Source organism: Ctenocephalides felis, unplaced genomic scaffold, assembly GCF_003426905.1.
Source record: "Ctenocephalides felis isolate EL2017-DRISC unplaced genomic scaffold, ASM342690v1 CF-g0.4_SCAFFOLD_03571, whole genome shotgun sequence".
In the NCBI taxonomy this organism is placed as follows: domain Eukaryota; kingdom Metazoa; phylum Arthropoda; class Insecta; order Siphonaptera; family Pulicidae; genus Ctenocephalides; species Ctenocephalides felis.
The window spans coordinates 20,709,520-20,726,813 of NW_020539725.1; the positions used below are offsets into that span (position 1 = coordinate 20,709,520).

At 29.1% G+C, this 17,294-nt stretch overlaps 2 protein-coding genes and 1 long non-coding RNA gene across 3 annotated transcripts in view; 2 read left to right on the forward strand and 1 right to left on the reverse strand.

Annotated features, from left to right (window-relative positions):
• Window positions 1-9,509: 9,509 nt before the first annotated feature.
• LOC113384449 (serine/arginine-rich splicing factor 2-like) lies at window positions 9,510-10,975 on the reverse strand. Its single transcript, XM_026622163.1, has 4 exons — window positions 10,703-10,975; window positions 10,459-10,599; window positions 10,188-10,352; window positions 9,510-9,746 (listed from the first exon to the last, which is right to left on the reverse strand). Exons 1-3 carry the CDS (start codon window positions 10,882-10,884, stop codon window positions 10,190-10,192), a joined length of 486 nt encoding a protein of 161 aa, XP_026477948.1. The 5' UTR covers window positions 10,885-10,975; the 3' UTR covers window positions 9,510-9,746; window positions 10,188-10,189.
• A 631-nt stretch (window positions 10,976-11,606) lies between these two features.
• LOC113384450 lies at window positions 11,607-13,258 on the forward strand. The gene is made up of 3 exons (XR_003367942.1): window positions 11,607-11,748; window positions 11,943-12,029; window positions 13,237-13,258. It is a non-coding gene; the product is annotated as an uncharacterized LOC113384450 (long non-coding RNA).
• A 1-nt stretch (window position 13,259) lies between these two features.
• Window positions 13,260-17,294, forward strand: part of LOC113385767 (calnexin-like) — a gene marked incomplete at its 5' end in the record, with an annotated part of 6,053 nt that continues 2,018 nt past the window's right edge. Inside the window, 9 exon segments of the mRNA XM_026623605.1 lie at window positions 13,260-13,565; window positions 13,655-13,860; window positions 14,206-14,425; window positions 14,567-14,582; window positions 14,585-14,686; window positions 14,943-15,040; window positions 15,042-15,203; window positions 15,780-15,920; window positions 16,768-16,839. Coding sequence (XP_026479390.1) covers window positions 13,260-13,565; window positions 13,655-13,860; window positions 14,206-14,425; window positions 14,567-14,582; window positions 14,585-14,686; window positions 14,943-15,040; window positions 15,042-15,203; window positions 15,780-15,920; window positions 16,768-16,839 — 1,323 coding nt within the window.

The following is a 17,294-nucleotide window of genomic DNA, read 5'->3' on the forward strand; positions in this document are numbered from 1 at the left end:
GAGAAATCTTCTGATTCGAGCATCAAACACGTGACTGAATTACAGACAAAATTTAGCATGTCTAAATCTAAATTTTTAAAAATTTTGGATACATGGATATATTTATTCAGTCTAAATGTAACACCAATATAATCGTATTTAAATTTTATAAATCTTAATGATTTAAAAATGTAAGATCTTAATGATCTAAAATTATGTTATATTAAATCTTGTGAAATCTTAGAGATAGTTGAAAATATATAATAATATTTCTAATGTACGTATCCATCCTGTCCTTCCTTCCTTTGCTGTTACCTTGGAACATTCCAACTGTGTCCTACATAAATATTATGTTACTTGAGTTTTCTTACAATTAGTATAGCCATCACAAAAAAACTTCCTTAACTTATTAAATAATAATTGAATCAACATAAAGCTGACCAGTAAAAAAATCAAATTGCAAGATCAAATAATTATCTATATATATATATATATATCTATATATATATATATATATATTAAGCTATATATATATGACTATACAATTATTAGGTGGGTCGATTTATATGGGTAAAAAAAGTCGCATAGGTACAAGTGATTTTCGTATACTAAGGATCGAAATAAGATACTTTGCCGAAGAAACCATATCTCTAAAATGGATTTTGACAGTCAAATATAATAATTAACCAAGTAAATCATTTGTTATAGTTTAAGAATAAAAATAATAATACATAAACTAATCTAAAAACACCTACAATTGGTACCAAAATTGCAGTGATACGAGGATACCAAAATGTAAGTGTTTTTAGATAGTTTTTTATTATTATTGATTTTATGTGCAAATTTGGAAAATGAGAAAAAATCTACACAATATAATAAACTTATTCTTCTTAATTTTTTTTGTCAAGAAATATAATCAACGAAACATAATACGAATGATACGCAAATTTGGATTCAAGTAACCGATTATTAAAATTCATTTATTTTTATTTCAAATTTTGCAAACCGTTAATTTGATGCATTACGAACCTTTTTTCCCGTATCTTTGAAATAGCTAGACTACTTATAATAAAGAATCATGTCTTTGAATTATTCAGATAGGTTGAACCGTGAGTTGCCGAAGTCGTCGAAGATCTGAACATTTTTTAAAGTGCGCCAGAATGTTCACATAACCTTTGAAACTTAAAGATATACAAAATATTTCATTTTCCATTTTTTACTAATACTATAACTTTCCCTACTGGAAGTTTATATAATGTGCCTGTGAAGAAAGTCTTTAACGCAATGAATTTTTTGTTATATTATTGTTGTATGTAATGTGTAATATATTTTCTACAATAAAATAGTTATTTTAATTTCAGAAAAATGAGAAATAAAACTATTTAAGTAAATTTCAGGAAGAGCGGCATTTTTGTCAGTGCCCCCAGGGCGCCAAATTTCTAAATCCGGCCCTGTTTATATGTATAAAATACATTGAAAACATTCATGTGTGGATTGTTATTATTAGTTTACTGACAAGTGTGAGTAGAATAATATTCTCATACGTAATGTACTTTCCATTGCATTTCACCACATTTCTTATTTTCTCATTATAATGGATTGATTGTATAGAACAGCAAAGTTTCCGGGTCACAAAAATATGTTCCGGCTTGATTTCACATACAAAATATTATTCCAATATATATATATATATAATATATATATACCATATGTATATGTATATGTATATGCACATGTACGCACCGAACATATTATTATATACACATGTAATAATAAAATGCAACTAAAATTTAAAAAATATTGTTAATATTCGAATAAAGTTTTTTATACATCAATTGCATTTAATACTTATGTAACGATAGATATTGAAAAACTTTAGCATGCGATTTATCTTAAAAACAAAGCATGGATACAAAAGCTCTTCGTAGTACTTCGTACTTCAATAATGCAATACGTTAATTATATAAAATGTATATGAGAATCATATGGATCTCCTCAAGTGTATTGGAAAACGTGAAACTTTCTAAGTTTGATTGGAATTGTATTGTTGGCGGAACAGTAACGACCATAACATATGTATAAACATAAATATTTGTATGCACATATAATATGAATTGTAACATAACACACAAAAATATAAACAGTAAAGTAGATAGTTATAACTTACTCACCTTAAAAATTGAAATTCCTAATCACTGAAAAACAATAATCACAAACCAATACACTTTAGCATTTAAATATTTTCTAAAACCCAAGCAAAGCACAGACACAGTTCAATATTTATGGAAATCATGCACGATTACTATAAATTTGAATTTAGGCTAGATATTTTTGTAAAATATCTAACAGTAATATTGTTTAGACTCATCAAGAAGTTTCTCCTGTTAATAGAACGCAAGACAAGAGTATGTTTCCGAAGCACACAGGTGAACGTCTGAGCACGAGCAACTCGAATGCGAAACTGAAACGACAGATTTTATCAATTAGGTATAAGATTCTCAATCTTTCTATCATTCAGCGATTAAAGAGAACCCTTACAAGAATCAGATGTAACTGGTGGTGCATGACATCGTGCCTAAAACTTAAAAAAACTCGATTTTTGAGATTTTTGACAATCTTGAACTTTTTTTTAAAAGTAATTGGTGCGGAACCCATAGAAATGTTAACAAAATATCAACTTATTATTAAAATCTCTATAAAATATCTGATAATATAATGTGCATGCGACTAATTTTCTTCATTTTTTGGCAATACAAGTAAAATTGAATGATTAAATCCGACGCTCTCAAAAATGAATTTCCATTTTTGGCACTTTTTGCCATATCTTCCAAACGCTACACCTGCCCTTTGCCAAAAAATAATCAGCACGTCTCCTTATCAATAGGAATCGAATTTTTTTTTTTTAATCATTGAAAAGGTTGATTCGTGTACTCGAAATCGTCGACTTACATCAGACACACGCATACATCAAATATTTGTAAGGCATGCCAAATGGTTAGAACCTCTAAAACGTAAATATATAAAAATTTTAATTTTCAATTTTTGCGATTACTATAACTAACCACCAACGGGAAGTTAAAAATTTCAAAACTTGTTGATTTTGCTACTCAAATGTTGTCCTAATGATATTTTTATACAGGCATTTGTCATATATATATTTTTTTTAAACTTTCAAAAAATTTTCCATGCTCTTCTCATACAAACTTTGATTGAATTGCGCTCTATCTAAAAATTAATATTAAGTGCTAAAACTTTCAGAGATTGTTTTTTATCAATTTGGACCATATGAGCCCCTGGGAGCAAGGAAATTCGAAAATGACCCATTTTAAGGACACACCCTACATATATTATATATATATATATTATATATATATATATACATATTTACGGTATATCCTATATAGATATATCCTATATATATCTATCTCCTACCATTTACGGTCTTCTCTAATAGATCTATATATATTATCTCTATATATATACATATTTACGTTATATATATAGTTACGTTATATATATCTTCTATATATATAAAAATAAGTCGGGTTTTCCTCCCTCACGAAATAACTCCAGAACTCATGAACCGATTTCGTCAATTTTGCATTCGTTGGAAAGGTCTCGGTCTTCGCAAGGTTTAAAACTAAGAAAATTAGTGGTGCATGGCATCGTGCCCTAACGCAAATTGGTAGAACTTCACGCACCGTAATTAAAAAATCGAGTAATGAAAATAATCAACAATTGTTTATAATAATTTCAAATAGATTATCTACACATATATATATTATATATATATATATATATATATATATATATAAAATAAGTCGGGTTTTCCTTCCTGACGATATAACTCCATAACGCACAAACCGATTTCGACAATTTTCCATTCGTTGGAAAGGTCTCGAAAATTAGTGGTGCATGGCATCGTGCCTTAATGCAAGCTACTGGAACTTCACGCACCGTAATTAAAAATTCGAGTAATTACATTAATGAGAATTATCAGAATTATGCTTGGTTAAGTCAACGAGCAATTCTTGCCGCAAAGAATAATGATGTACACGCACTGAATTTCACCATTCAATCAAAAATTTCTGACAATTTGGTGACATACCAATGATTCCGACTGGTCTTCCGTTTGACTTCAAACGATTGCAATTTCCAGTTTGCCTTGCGTTTGCAATAACAAGTCGCAAGGCCAATCGCTTAGTGTTTGCGGGATACATTTCAAATATATTATTTAGAAAATCATTGTTTTCCACATGGGCAGTTATACGTTGCCTCTTCACGAGTTGGAAATCCATCCGCTTTGTTTGTGTTAACGTCAGACCAAAAAACAAAAAATGTGGTTTACCAAAGAGCACTTCAATAAAACAGATAATTTGCGGATTCACTTTTATTTACTTAGAGAAGTTCAACTAAAAAACACTTCATTTTTGTAATCGAAATAAATTCATTACTGTTGTATAATAAAATCACATTTTTCCTTTTCAAATATAAAACAAACAAAAAATTGTGGCGAAACGGAGTTCGTCGGGTTTGCTAGTATATATATATATATATATATATATAACGTAAATATGTATGTATATATGTATGTATGTATATATAGTGAGTGTGTGTGCATATGTACGAAGAATACAACTATATATACCAATGGGCATGCATAAGTAAAGTCAGTTTTGTGGAACAACGATTTCCATTTATAGCCAAAATAAGAGTATTGGCACAATAATATGAGTTTCTTGGCCGATTGTTAACAACAGTGTGCCCTACATCAAGAATTGGCGCAGTAAAAGTGCTTTTAGAATAGTGGTGGAGGTAATCGAAGCGAACACGTCGGCTACAACGCTCCTTTCATTTTCATATAAGAAACTATTGAAATTAGTATATCGACTTACTAAATATAATATTTATATATTTCTAAAATTACAGAATGTTGTATAAATTTAAAAACATTTTCCAAAATTTTAGATTATTATTCAATTTTTGTGAATCTTTAACAAATCTCATTTTTTGTAACAAACTGTTTTTAAACTTATGTTTTTAGCAATACAATAGAATCCAGCATAACTATAGTTATTATTCACTATAGTGAAGCGCATGGCATCGTGCCTTAAGGCAAATTGCTAGAACTTCATGTACCGCAATTAAAAATCTTGGTGCGGAACCCAAAAAAAATTACACATAATGTGTGCACATTATTAAAATCTATATAAAATATGTGATTATTTGATGTGCATATGTCCAATAAACATTTTTGACCGCCAAATGTCATTTTTTTAACTTATTTTCATTGAGAGTCCATAACCGCTGGATCTGCCTTCCCAAAAATTTAACAAGTTCCTCATCTTGTCAATACAAGTAAAATGTTTTTTGAATTATTAAAATCGGACGCTCCGTTCTCTTAAAAACTGAGTTACCGTTTTAGGCACTTTCTGCCCCGTATCTTCGGAACAGCTAGACCTGCCTTCAAAAATTGATACCCATGATTAAAATCTCCATAAAATATCTGATAATTTGATGTGCATATGTCTAATGATCATTTTTGACTGCCAGATGGCAGTTTTTTTACTAGATCTCCGAAACCGCTAAGCCTACCTTCATGAAAATTTGATCAGTTCTTCATCTTGTAAAATGCTTTGCGAATTATTCAAATCGGACGCTTCGTTTCGTTCTCTTAAAAACTGAGATACCGTTTTTGGCACTTTTTGCCTCATATCTTCGGAACGGCTAGACCTGCCTTCACCAAAAACTAATCAGCACGTCTCCCTATCAATACGAATCGAATGTTTATGAATTATTCAAATCGCTTCATCCGTGTTCCCAAAATCGTCGACGAAAATTTGTATCCAAACACACACACATACGTCTATTTTTTCTAAGGTATGTCAAAATGTTCAGAAACCTTTGAAACGTAAAGATATATAAAAAATTTCATTTTCGATTTTTTTGCGATTACTATAACTTGCCCTACGGGAAGTTAAAAAAGAGCATAAAGCTGCATAAAGAAAGTATTTCATCATTTCAAAACTATTATCAACAATAATATAATAAAAAAACTATAGTTTTTGATTGATGATTATTATAACTAGCTGTAAGTGGAATTCTGTCTTAAGGCAATTAAGGCATCGTGCCTTAAGGCAAATTGCTGGAACTTCCCGTACGAAAAATTATTATTTTTTTTAAAAACGATTAACATTTCTGAAAAAAATTTACTTCGAAAAAATAAGATTTTTGACAAAAAATTACTTTTTTTTGAAAAAAAAAATTTTTTTTTTTAAAAAATGTTTTCTTTATTTTGACATATTTTGAAAGATCGAAACTTTTTTTCAAAGCAATCGTACTGCTTTAACTGCATACAGACGAAATATCAAACTGCGTAAGCGCCGCGTCGACGTCTAACGCGTAAACATTGGTACGGAACCCATAGGAATGTGAACCAAAATTATACTTATTGTTAAAATCTCTATAAAATATCTGATAATTTAATGTGCATATGTCTAATGATCATTTTTGACCGCCAAATGGCATTTTTTTATACTTTTTTCATTAGATCTCCGAAACCGCTGGACCTGCCTTTATGAAAATTTGATCAATTCTTCACCTTATCAATACAAGTAAAATGTTTTTTGAATTATTAAAATCGGACGTTCCGTTCTCTTAAAAACTGAGTTACCGTTTTCGGCACTTTTTGCCCCGTATCTTCGGAACGGCTAGACCTGACTTCGCCAAAAACTAATCAGCACGTCTCCTTATCAATACAAATCGATGTTTTTTGAAAAATTCAAATCAGTTGATCGGTGTTCCCGAAATCGTCGACGAAAATTTGTATCCGCACATACATACACACACGCACACACCACACACACACACACACATACATCCATTTTTTCTAAGGTATGCCAAAATATTCAGAAACCTTTGAAACGTCGAGAAATGCAAAAATTTTCATTTTCGATTTTTTTGCGATTACTATAACTTGCCCTACGGGAAGTTAATAATCATACCGACATACACAATTCGATTTACGAAGGCAATTTGGCGAGCTTTATACTTAAGTAATTACTTACGAATAATTAATAAGAATTCATTACGTAATTAAAAAACGTGACAACACAAAATTCCAAATAAACAAATAACCAGATTAAATATAATGACAGTTAACAACTAATTATAAATTATACCGCAATTAAAATGGTTAAATTAATCGATAGTATCGGTACCAATTGCTATACTAATGTCTTCACATGGTTCATTAATATATTAATGAACCATGTGAATTTATCCATTACGAAATATATATATTTCGTAATGGATACGCATTAATATAACTAATAGCGATTATTAAAAAAACAAATATAGGAACAATTGCAATTATTATGATATATCATATATGGATGGTATGATGTTCTCAGCTTGTAAAAACATACAGTTTTTACACATAATTACATCATGTCCTAAACTTATGCTTCGGCGGCAAAATTCATATAAACCTCGGAATTTGCGAGTGGAAAATGGTAAATATGCCACTAAAATTAAAATCTATTAAATCTATCATTAGAATCTAGACTTATCTTTGTATTTAGATCCAAGGCCATGCATCATTTCATTTGTCACATTGAAGGGTCTGAAATTCTGAATCCGCACTTATAGCAAACAAACAATGTCCTCGAAAAAGTATATCATTCACACAAATCATCAATATAGTTATCACCGCCAAGAATTTTTGTCGAAAAATATACTTATATAATACACTATCTTAAAAATACATTATATTATGTTCCAAAAAATATTTAATTAAGTCCGTGCAACCGTTGACAAACTATGTGACTATTTGACAAACACGCAAACTTCTACCCAATTTTACCAACTTTGGTCTGGAGTGACTCAGAATGACAAACGTGAAGAAAAAAAATTAGTAATCCGATTTTCTGGTGAAAATCGGATTCTTCATCTGATGTTAAAAGAAATAAATTGAATCATACATAAAAGAATATTGATTTGATATTGAAAAAAATTTCTTGCTAAAGCTTAGAACAACATTTCAATGCTGGAAATTAATGGAATCTTGATAAAACTATGAAAATAAAAGTTACAAATATCAATAACTTGCATATAAGTTCAATGATAATCCTATTATTTTTAACCAACATTTCTTTTCTGATCAACAAAACTGCAAGATTTTAAGAGAAGTTAATCAGAATTCAAAAGTCTAATATTAGAATTTACATGCATAAAAGCAACACAATAAGAACAATGTAAAAAATGTTCACTTCAATTTATAATTAAAACAATGTTGATTCTTTTTTTAAAACACCTTTATTATGCAGAAATAAACTCCAAGTACTTTGAAAATACTTACCATGTTTTGAAATGCTAAAAATTTGTACAAATTAACCAATGAAATTGAACATGAAAACAAACTTGATATGATTGTAATAAGTTAATTCAATATAGATTCCCACCTCATTACTTTCATCTTTCAAGAGATGCACTCATCAGTTAAAATAATCTAAAAGGTCGAAGTCAAAAGAAGTTAAAATTTATGCATGGCACGCAAACAAATTTTCAGAAAATCCCAAATATGCTAACCGTAAATTAAAAAACTTCTACAGAACATAGTAAATTCAAAAAAAATTGAGCTGCCAACTGCTTTAAGTATGAGACCTGTTTTCTCTGGATAGACTGCACCACAGCAGCCTGCGCAATGGGTAAAGGTCAATTATTTATAAAATATTTCAAATTTATGTTGAATCAAAAAAAAGAATTTATAGAAATTATGTTGAATCCAAAAAAAATGAATTTATATAAAAAAATTAAAAAAGTGAAACGTTAAATGCATTGTCAAAAACAAAATGTTTTGTACTGTTTTAGATACCAGAGAACAGGAATGACGAAGTGGCTGGCACAGCTAATATGCAGCATGTACGCACGGAACAAAGGCCATTTTAATTTGATTTCTGTCAGGCTTTCGGCTACCAAACACCATAGCACCAACTAATCAGCTAACACACCCAACCGCTACCAAGTAAACCCCCATTATCTCTCTACTGCTGTTAGAGCTGCTACTTTTAACTGCACCAGCATTCTGTGCATGAAGTGAAAAAAGACGTTATTTCGTAACTCAAAGAAAAATAATTGTTCTCGTAACACATTGTGGTAGTTTTCATACAAATTTAACCCATAATTACATACAATTTAACAAATTATATTTATAAGATTATATATTTAAAATTGATTACATTAATTTATGGATTACAATATAACAGCTATTTCATAATAAAGTCATTCTAGTTAATTATTAAAGGTCGATACTTACAAAAAAAAATCAATTTCCACATATTAGAAAAAGTAATTAACTTTTAGTTTTTAATCACTTAAAACTTAATTATCTTAAACATATTTTGCACATATGAAAAATATCTTAAAGTACAATTTGAAAATCAAGATACTATTACCAATGAAATATATTTTAATATACCATAATCATAAAAATTTCAATGTGACAAATCAAACAACTTATTTCTATTACTTATTTAAATATTAGGGTCATAGGGATGAGTAAGATAAAACATATTATACATATACAAATATAGATATATATTTATATATGTATATGTAATGTGCGAGTGTACCTTGCTTATGACAGCCACGATACAGTAACACGCACAATAAGTCAATCTCAACACCGCTTCAATGGCTAATTTTTTGCCAAAGCATTGAAGTTCTATCAGATAAAATATGCCTACCATCCCTTCAGGACTTTACATCTGAAAGAAATAAAATATATAATACATAAATCTTAATGAGCATTTCAACAAATTGTCTAAAATCTGTTATAAGACAACTGATATTTCAAATATGTATTTTTAAATTACAAAATACATGTTCTTTTCATAATTCCTACTTCTTCCCATAGAGGTAATGATATTAATAAACAAATAACTAATGAGTAACCTGCATAAATGTTGATGGCAATAACATTCACTTTCATTTATTTTTCAAAATGAATGTTTAAACAAAGGCTTATAAGTATTCAGAAAGTTACAAGAAATATTACCCATCTTAAATTATTACAGAATGATAAATTGGCATCAATTGATACTGAAATAGCTACATCATATTCAACAGCTCATTGTTATGTTAAACCTCAAATATTTATCTTACAGAAAACAAAAACAAAAATTATATCATAACATATGACTATTAACCTTTAGTCCCTGCTTCTTGAACGAGAACGAGAGCGGCTCCTGCTTGGCTTTCCACGGCTACTCTTCGAATCTGATCTTGACCTTGATCGAGACTTGCTGCGTGAATAGCTGCGGCGACGGGATCTTGAGCGGGAACGTGAACGCCTACGCGAACGCGATCTTGATCTGGATTGAATATACATAAATAAATCAAATGGCATCAAACGTGATTTGTAACAGAATGAAATTTATTCAGCAAGCCACTTGGTATCATCAATTTTAAATTACTTGCCTGCGTCTTCCTCTACCACCTCGCCTTTGAGGGCTGGTTGGTCTTCCGTATCTTGCCATTTGAACTCTTAACTCCCTGCCGTCTAACATTCGCCCATCCATTGCATCAAGCGCATCTTCGGCATCGCGCTTATCATAGAATCTAAGAAACAGAAGCCAAAACGTGTCAAAAATAATCAAAACAATTCCGATATTGAATGGTAAATACGAGTTTGGAATTATTCATTACACAGAGTAACATTTACCTCACGAAAGCAAATCCTCGACTTTCTCTTGAAAATCGATCCCTCGGAATGTAAATGTCTCCAACTTCCCCACATCGCTCGAACACTCGTCGCAAATCTTCTGGTGTAGTTCTGTACGTAAGATTATCCACCTTCAAGGATACCATCCCGTCGATACGGGGTGGTGGTCGACCGTAACTCATTTTACTTGTTTTATAAAATTACGAAACGCACTAGAACACTACAAACCAAACCCACAAAACAAAATGGTGACGATTTTCGATGATGAAGCTTCTAGACACAATTGCCAACATCCCGTGATCACCGCTCACTTCGTGCTTTACGAAATAAGCACGTATGTATCGGTGAAAATATGCGGCGGAAAAACACGTCGCATATATTTTATCAAACTCATAGATGTCTTTATGTTTACTTATCTATGGATAGAGTATAAAAACCATAGATAAAGAGTCAAATTTATAGATAAATAAACATGATACTGAAATAGTTTTAAAACTAAGCCCAAGAAAAGAAACTAAGCTTTTATGTCTGTTTATTACCAAGCTAATATTTAATCAATTGAAATTAATTAACAATATAATCAAAAGTTTTTATATATAGATTTATATTATATATACAGATAGATCATAGTTTACTTAACTATGATCAAAACTATAAATACACCTCTAAACATGTTAATATCTAAGCATTTTTGAACAAAAAAATTGACAAATTGATAATATAATGAAAAAGTTGAAAACATTCAATCATAGATAAAAGAAGAGCATTTTGCTTGATATTTGAATTTGAGTTTTACGACGACATCTTACCCAGAGATAAATAAGCATGAAGAAGGCAATTCGAACTGTTGAGAACTATTAAAAATGTATTGAATGTCTAATCTTTTTGTACATATATTTTTCTATGTGCTTGCGCTAAGGATGGTGTACACTTGAATAAAACAAATTAAATACTTATTGTATTAGGAAGTTAAACGAATGTGCCAACCCATCATATGTAATAACCACTGTTAGTTGATAATAGAGGTTTGATCGAGTGCGTTGAAGGTATTGTGAATTAATTTAATTCCTTAATTAATTGAAACTAATATGTTCGGCTTAATATTATTAATTGTACAATATTCATATTGGAAATTACATCAATATACGTTCTTCTGTTATTTATTTTTTGTCGGAGTAACCTCGACTCTGTAGCATGAGCTTGTTTTGTGTAATAGCTGCATATAAAAATGTTATTTTAGATGAAGCGGTGGCCCCTGATCGTAAGTGCCTTACTAGTGCTAGGGTCAATAAGATGTGATGAAGAAGAGTCAAATGGGAATGCTGAGGTATGACTCCTTGAAATTGTAGTATACAATATACTTTTTTAAAATATCAGTTTTGTACATTACATGTCTTTCTTTAGTATTGATTTTGTCATAAAATGACACATCATAGCACTTCTAATTAAATTAATACTTCTAAAAGTGGTAAAGTATATATTCATTCTTAGTATCCTACAATAATTTAAGTTGTTTATGTAAATTTAATAATTAAATAAATGTGAATATTACTCTTCTCGTCCTTATCTTTATTAAAATATGCTAGAATAATGATCCTTCAGTTTTCTCATCAGTGTTGTAGGTTTAAATTTTTGTATAATATCTATATAAATTTAATTTTATATAAAAAGAGAACATGAACTACAGTTTTAATACATATTACTGGTTTGTGAAAATCATAGTCTAAGTACATGACTGAGGTTGTAGTAACTATAGTTGGAAATAAAGTAATAAAATCGCATAAGTATCCAAAGTGCAATAAAACGCACAAAATCTTCAGATGTTTTTCTGTTACAAAATCAATAATAAACAAGCACAGATCATATAGTTTTTTTTTTTATCCAAGTGCTTTGCAATTTTTAAACATATCAAAATATATTTATATCCTTATTAAGCGTTTTTAACATTGTGATAATATATTTCAGATACTATTATTAGTTGTAAGTTGGTTTGAAATATCTTCTGGTCACTTTATTAAAATTTTATCAAATGTAAAACAGTTTTTAAATTAAAAATGTTGAGTAACTAAAAAATAGAAAGTATAATCCAAAAAAGGTGTCAATAGTACTAATATCAATGTAAAGTCTTCTGGAATACATTGCACATTCTCATCAACAATCAATTTTGATGAAGATGAGTCCTAATTTAAATTGTAAATTTTATTTAGATTTACAGTAATCATAATATAATTACTGACAAAATTGAAATAAATACTTTTGATGATTTATTTTGTTTTATCAAAGTTTATAGCTTGTAACATAAAATATTACTTACTGTTTATTAAAATAAATATATAAATACATTGTTGTTTAAAATGGTTTTGAATGCATTTATTTTCTATAGTTTAGTTCAAGTTATATAAAAAGTTGTCAGAAAGATCTGTCTTTCCGTTCAGTGTATTCTAATTCAGATACACACATACATTTATTAGTTAATAATTTAGTTTATTCACTATCATATATAACATTACATATTTTTATTTGATTAAATTCAGGTTTCTGAAGTAGGTATAGAAGAATACCATACAACAGTCCAGTTGCAGCACCAGGGCAATTCTTTTTTGCTGAGCATTTTGATAACCTTCAGAATTTTAATAAGCGATGGATTCGATCTGAAGCAAAGAAGGAAGGAGATTTAGATGAGGAATTAGCAAAATATGATGGTGTTTGGGAAGTGGAAGCTCCACAGAAACAGCTCATGAAAGGAGACTTGGGATTAGTTTTGAAATCAAAGGCTAAACATGCAGCCATTTCAGCAAAATTAGATAAACCATTTGTATTTAGTGACAAACCTCTAATAGTACAATATGAAGTCACAATGCAGGTGTGCAGACAATTTGAAATTAATTTTCAATTATCTAAATTTAAATTTATATACATACACACAAATATTAAACTCATAATATATTCCAGGATGGTCAAGAATGTGGAGGTTCATACATTAAATTATTATCAGCTGGACCTGGTACTTCAAATCTTAGAGAGTTTCGTGATAACACTCCATACAGTATTATTTTGGGTCCTGATAAATGTGGAGTGGACTCTAAATTTCATTTCATATTTAGACATACAAATCCTTTAAATGGATCAATTGAGGAAAAGCATTGCAAAAAACCAAGGTTTGTGAAATTTTTTTCTATACATACAATGAGTACTTACAATATCTACTTATACAAATCTCATATAAATTTATATATGCAGATAATATGATTCAATGCTTAATCTTGAATGTGAATTTAGATTTGATCAAACTTATAAATTAACAAATTTTTATTTTCCTGTTTCCGACAAGTTCTAACTTGATTTTTTATCAATATATTCTATTTTGAATCATGATTATTCTTCTTTATTTGAAAGAACTATTAATTTAAAGTCATAGCTGAACATGTTTTGATTACAATGGTTAATGATAAATCATAATTTTTTTTTACTAAAAATATTAGTCTCATAAATTATGTTTTTAGGGAACGCTTTGATGATGTCTTCTCTGATAAATTACCTCATTTATACCGACTTGTTTTGAGACCAGACAATACATTTACCATAACTATAGATGGTAAGGTCGTTAATGAAGGATCTCTGTTATTAGACTTTACACCACCAGTTAATCCTCCTCAAGAAATACCTGATCCTGATGATGTCAAACCAGAAAATTGGGATGATAGAGAAAGGTCCAAAAACAAAGTATTTTATTAAATTGATAGTATGTATGTATGTATAAATAAGTATGTAAGAATGTACTGTCAACACTAACACAGCACGACATATATATAATATGTATAAACAAATTTAGTTGATTCAAGCTATATTTTCCATTTCTAATAGATACCTGATCCTGAAGCAATAAACCTGATGATTGGGATGAGGATGAGCCTGCACAAATTGTTGACCCATCTGCAGAAAAACCTGCTGGTTGGTTGGATACTGAAGAAGAAATGATTCCTGGTGAGTTCGGTTCTGTTTCATTTTAAGTAACAGAGTCTGCATGGTCTATATTTAAATAGAATAACGGTAGAATACAATTGAAAAAGATAACTAAGAAATAATAATTCTTATTGTGTGTATATGTATGTATATACATATATAGTACGAGCTTACAAATACTGAAATCTGAAAGTCGAGATCAGTAATATTCAGTATTTATCATATTTTTTGGTATTATAAATATATGAAAAGATTGATTATCGGCATACATGTTTAGACCCTGATGCAGTCAAACCCGCTGATTGGGATACTGATATGGATGGTGATTGGGAAGCTCCTTTGATTCCTAATCCTGCTTGTGAAGGTGCTGTTGGTTTGTGGCTTATGGAAAGCACCATTGATATCAAACCCGAAATATAAAGGAAAATGGCGAGCACCATATATTACTAATCCTAATTATAGAGGGAAATGGGCACCTAAAATGATAGCCAATCCTGGTTATTTCCAAGATTTACAGCCTTTTAAAATGGCTCCTATAGTGAGTATTAACAAATATTACATGTAAATTTATCATTGGAAGAATAACTAATATTTTTATTCAAAACCATTTACACTTCAAATCATCTCTATAGTTTAGTTTGTAGCCAAATGACCAACTTTCTAATTACATTTATTTAGCTACAGGTGCTTGTTTCTCATGAATAGCCAATTTTTTAATATTATTTTCTCTAGAAATTACTAATTTTTTATATAAAATGCGTTTTGGGATGTTTGCTTTTTATTTTGCTCAGCAAACACCGAGTGGCGGAGCAATCTGAAATCCACATATGTCAAATAATACCGCTGCTCAAATAATCATTTGCATGATTATATATATATAATATATATATATATATAAATATGCATACACATACACATATATATGCACATATAAATACATGCATATATTTTACATTATATATAATATATACTTTCTTGCTATCTTTTGTTTAATTATTATAAATTTTAGTTATGTTTTCATTAACTTTTATTTTTATAATTCCCAATTTTACTTAATTTTATTAGAACATTGTTTTGTATTATTGCCTCTACATCTGATTGTATTATTTTATAGGCAGCTGTTGGTATAGAATTGTGGTCAATGTCTTCTAATTTATTATTTGATAATATTGTAATAACTGATAATGAGAATAATGCTAATTCATGGGCTGATGCTACTTTCATTCTTAAAAAAGTCCACCTTGATAAAGAATCGGTAAGTTTTCATTTATGTCTACATGTATATATGGATAGTAATTTATATATATATATATTCATATAGCACCCATATAGCATGAATCTATTCCAAAAATTTGCCATGCCATGACACTTATACATATATACGTGCATAGAATTCATTGCCGTGCCATGCAAATTCATGTTATCTTAAACAAAAGACAAGTGTGAAGAGCGTGAATTGCTAATGTATCTACGCGCTTACAAAAAAACATTTCAAATGGTTTTAAATAATGGTTTATATGCATTATTTTTGCTCATTCTCAAACGGTATTAAAGTGAGTGCGTGCTATACAGTTGCTGTGTTTTATGGGAATATGTATATATGTATTTAAAAATATGTATATATATATATATATATATACATTACATCAATTAAAAATTGTATGAATATTTTGAAAAATAATAGTTTAAATAACATTGAAAAGCAGTAAGTGTTACATATATTGTACAATTACTCTTTTGTAATATTTTTATGCCAGTATAATTGTCAAACATAGTTATAATTACATGGTAAAGTGCTTTACTATATCATCATGCCATGGATCATTATATTTTTTAGTTTCAACACTAATATGAGCAAATTTTTCCACTGATTGACGGGTAGGACTATAGCTGAATTGTATGGAAATCGAATAATTTTTTAAAAAAACATTCATACAACTTTTTAGTGATGTAACGCACCATCTTTAAACCTAACTATATACTATATCTATATTTACATATATATATATATATGTATATATATATATATGTGTGTGAGTGTGTTTGTGTGTGTGTGTGCATGCGTTTGTTGCTATAATGTTTTATTCATAAACTTTATACAGAAATCACTACAGCATCGATTTCTGCGTCTGCTGAATTTCAAGCCTTTGGCTTGGTGGTATATGCAGTATACTGTATAACTCCTGTTTTATTTTATATTCTATATCTTGGGCATCGATACAAAAAGGTTTATTTTTTACTATATATTTTTACATAATCAGAAAATGGGGAATTTGTATTATAATATACATACTATTAAAAACTCATTTATAATGCAGCACACTTTACAACAGAATTATTTTAAATAGTTTTAACTTTTCTTACACTTATCTATGAAACAAAAATCAAAATTAATCTTTTTTATTTATATGATCTATTGATTTTATTTAAGCAATTGATGTGTTTTTTAAAATCTTAAATACATGCATTTCTTATAAAATGCAAACGATAATCAGATTAAATCAGATTGTATCAGATTAAACCAAACTGTATTTTAATTAAATTTGCTCTGGAAGACAGTTACTTAAAAACACTAATAAAAGTTTTCTCAGAATATTAAAAAAAAAAAAAATTACAATTTTTCATAGCT

What these genes read in the sequence shown, in the direction of transcription:
- LOC113384449 (XM_026622163.1), bottom strand. Translation starts at nt 10,884, where the DNA reads ATGAGTTACGGTCGACCACCACCCCGTATCGACGGGATGGTATCCTTG. An exon ending in CGAGGATTTGCTTTCGTGAG is followed by an intron (nt 10,600 to 10,702) that starts GTAAATGTTACT and finishes TCTGTTTCTTAG; the next exon opens with ATTCTATGATAAGCGCGATG. An exon ending in GGTGGTAGAGGAAGACGCAG is followed by an intron (nt 10,353 to 10,458) that starts GCAAGTAATTTA and finishes TATTCAATCCAG; the next exon opens with ATCAAGATCGCGTTCGCGTA.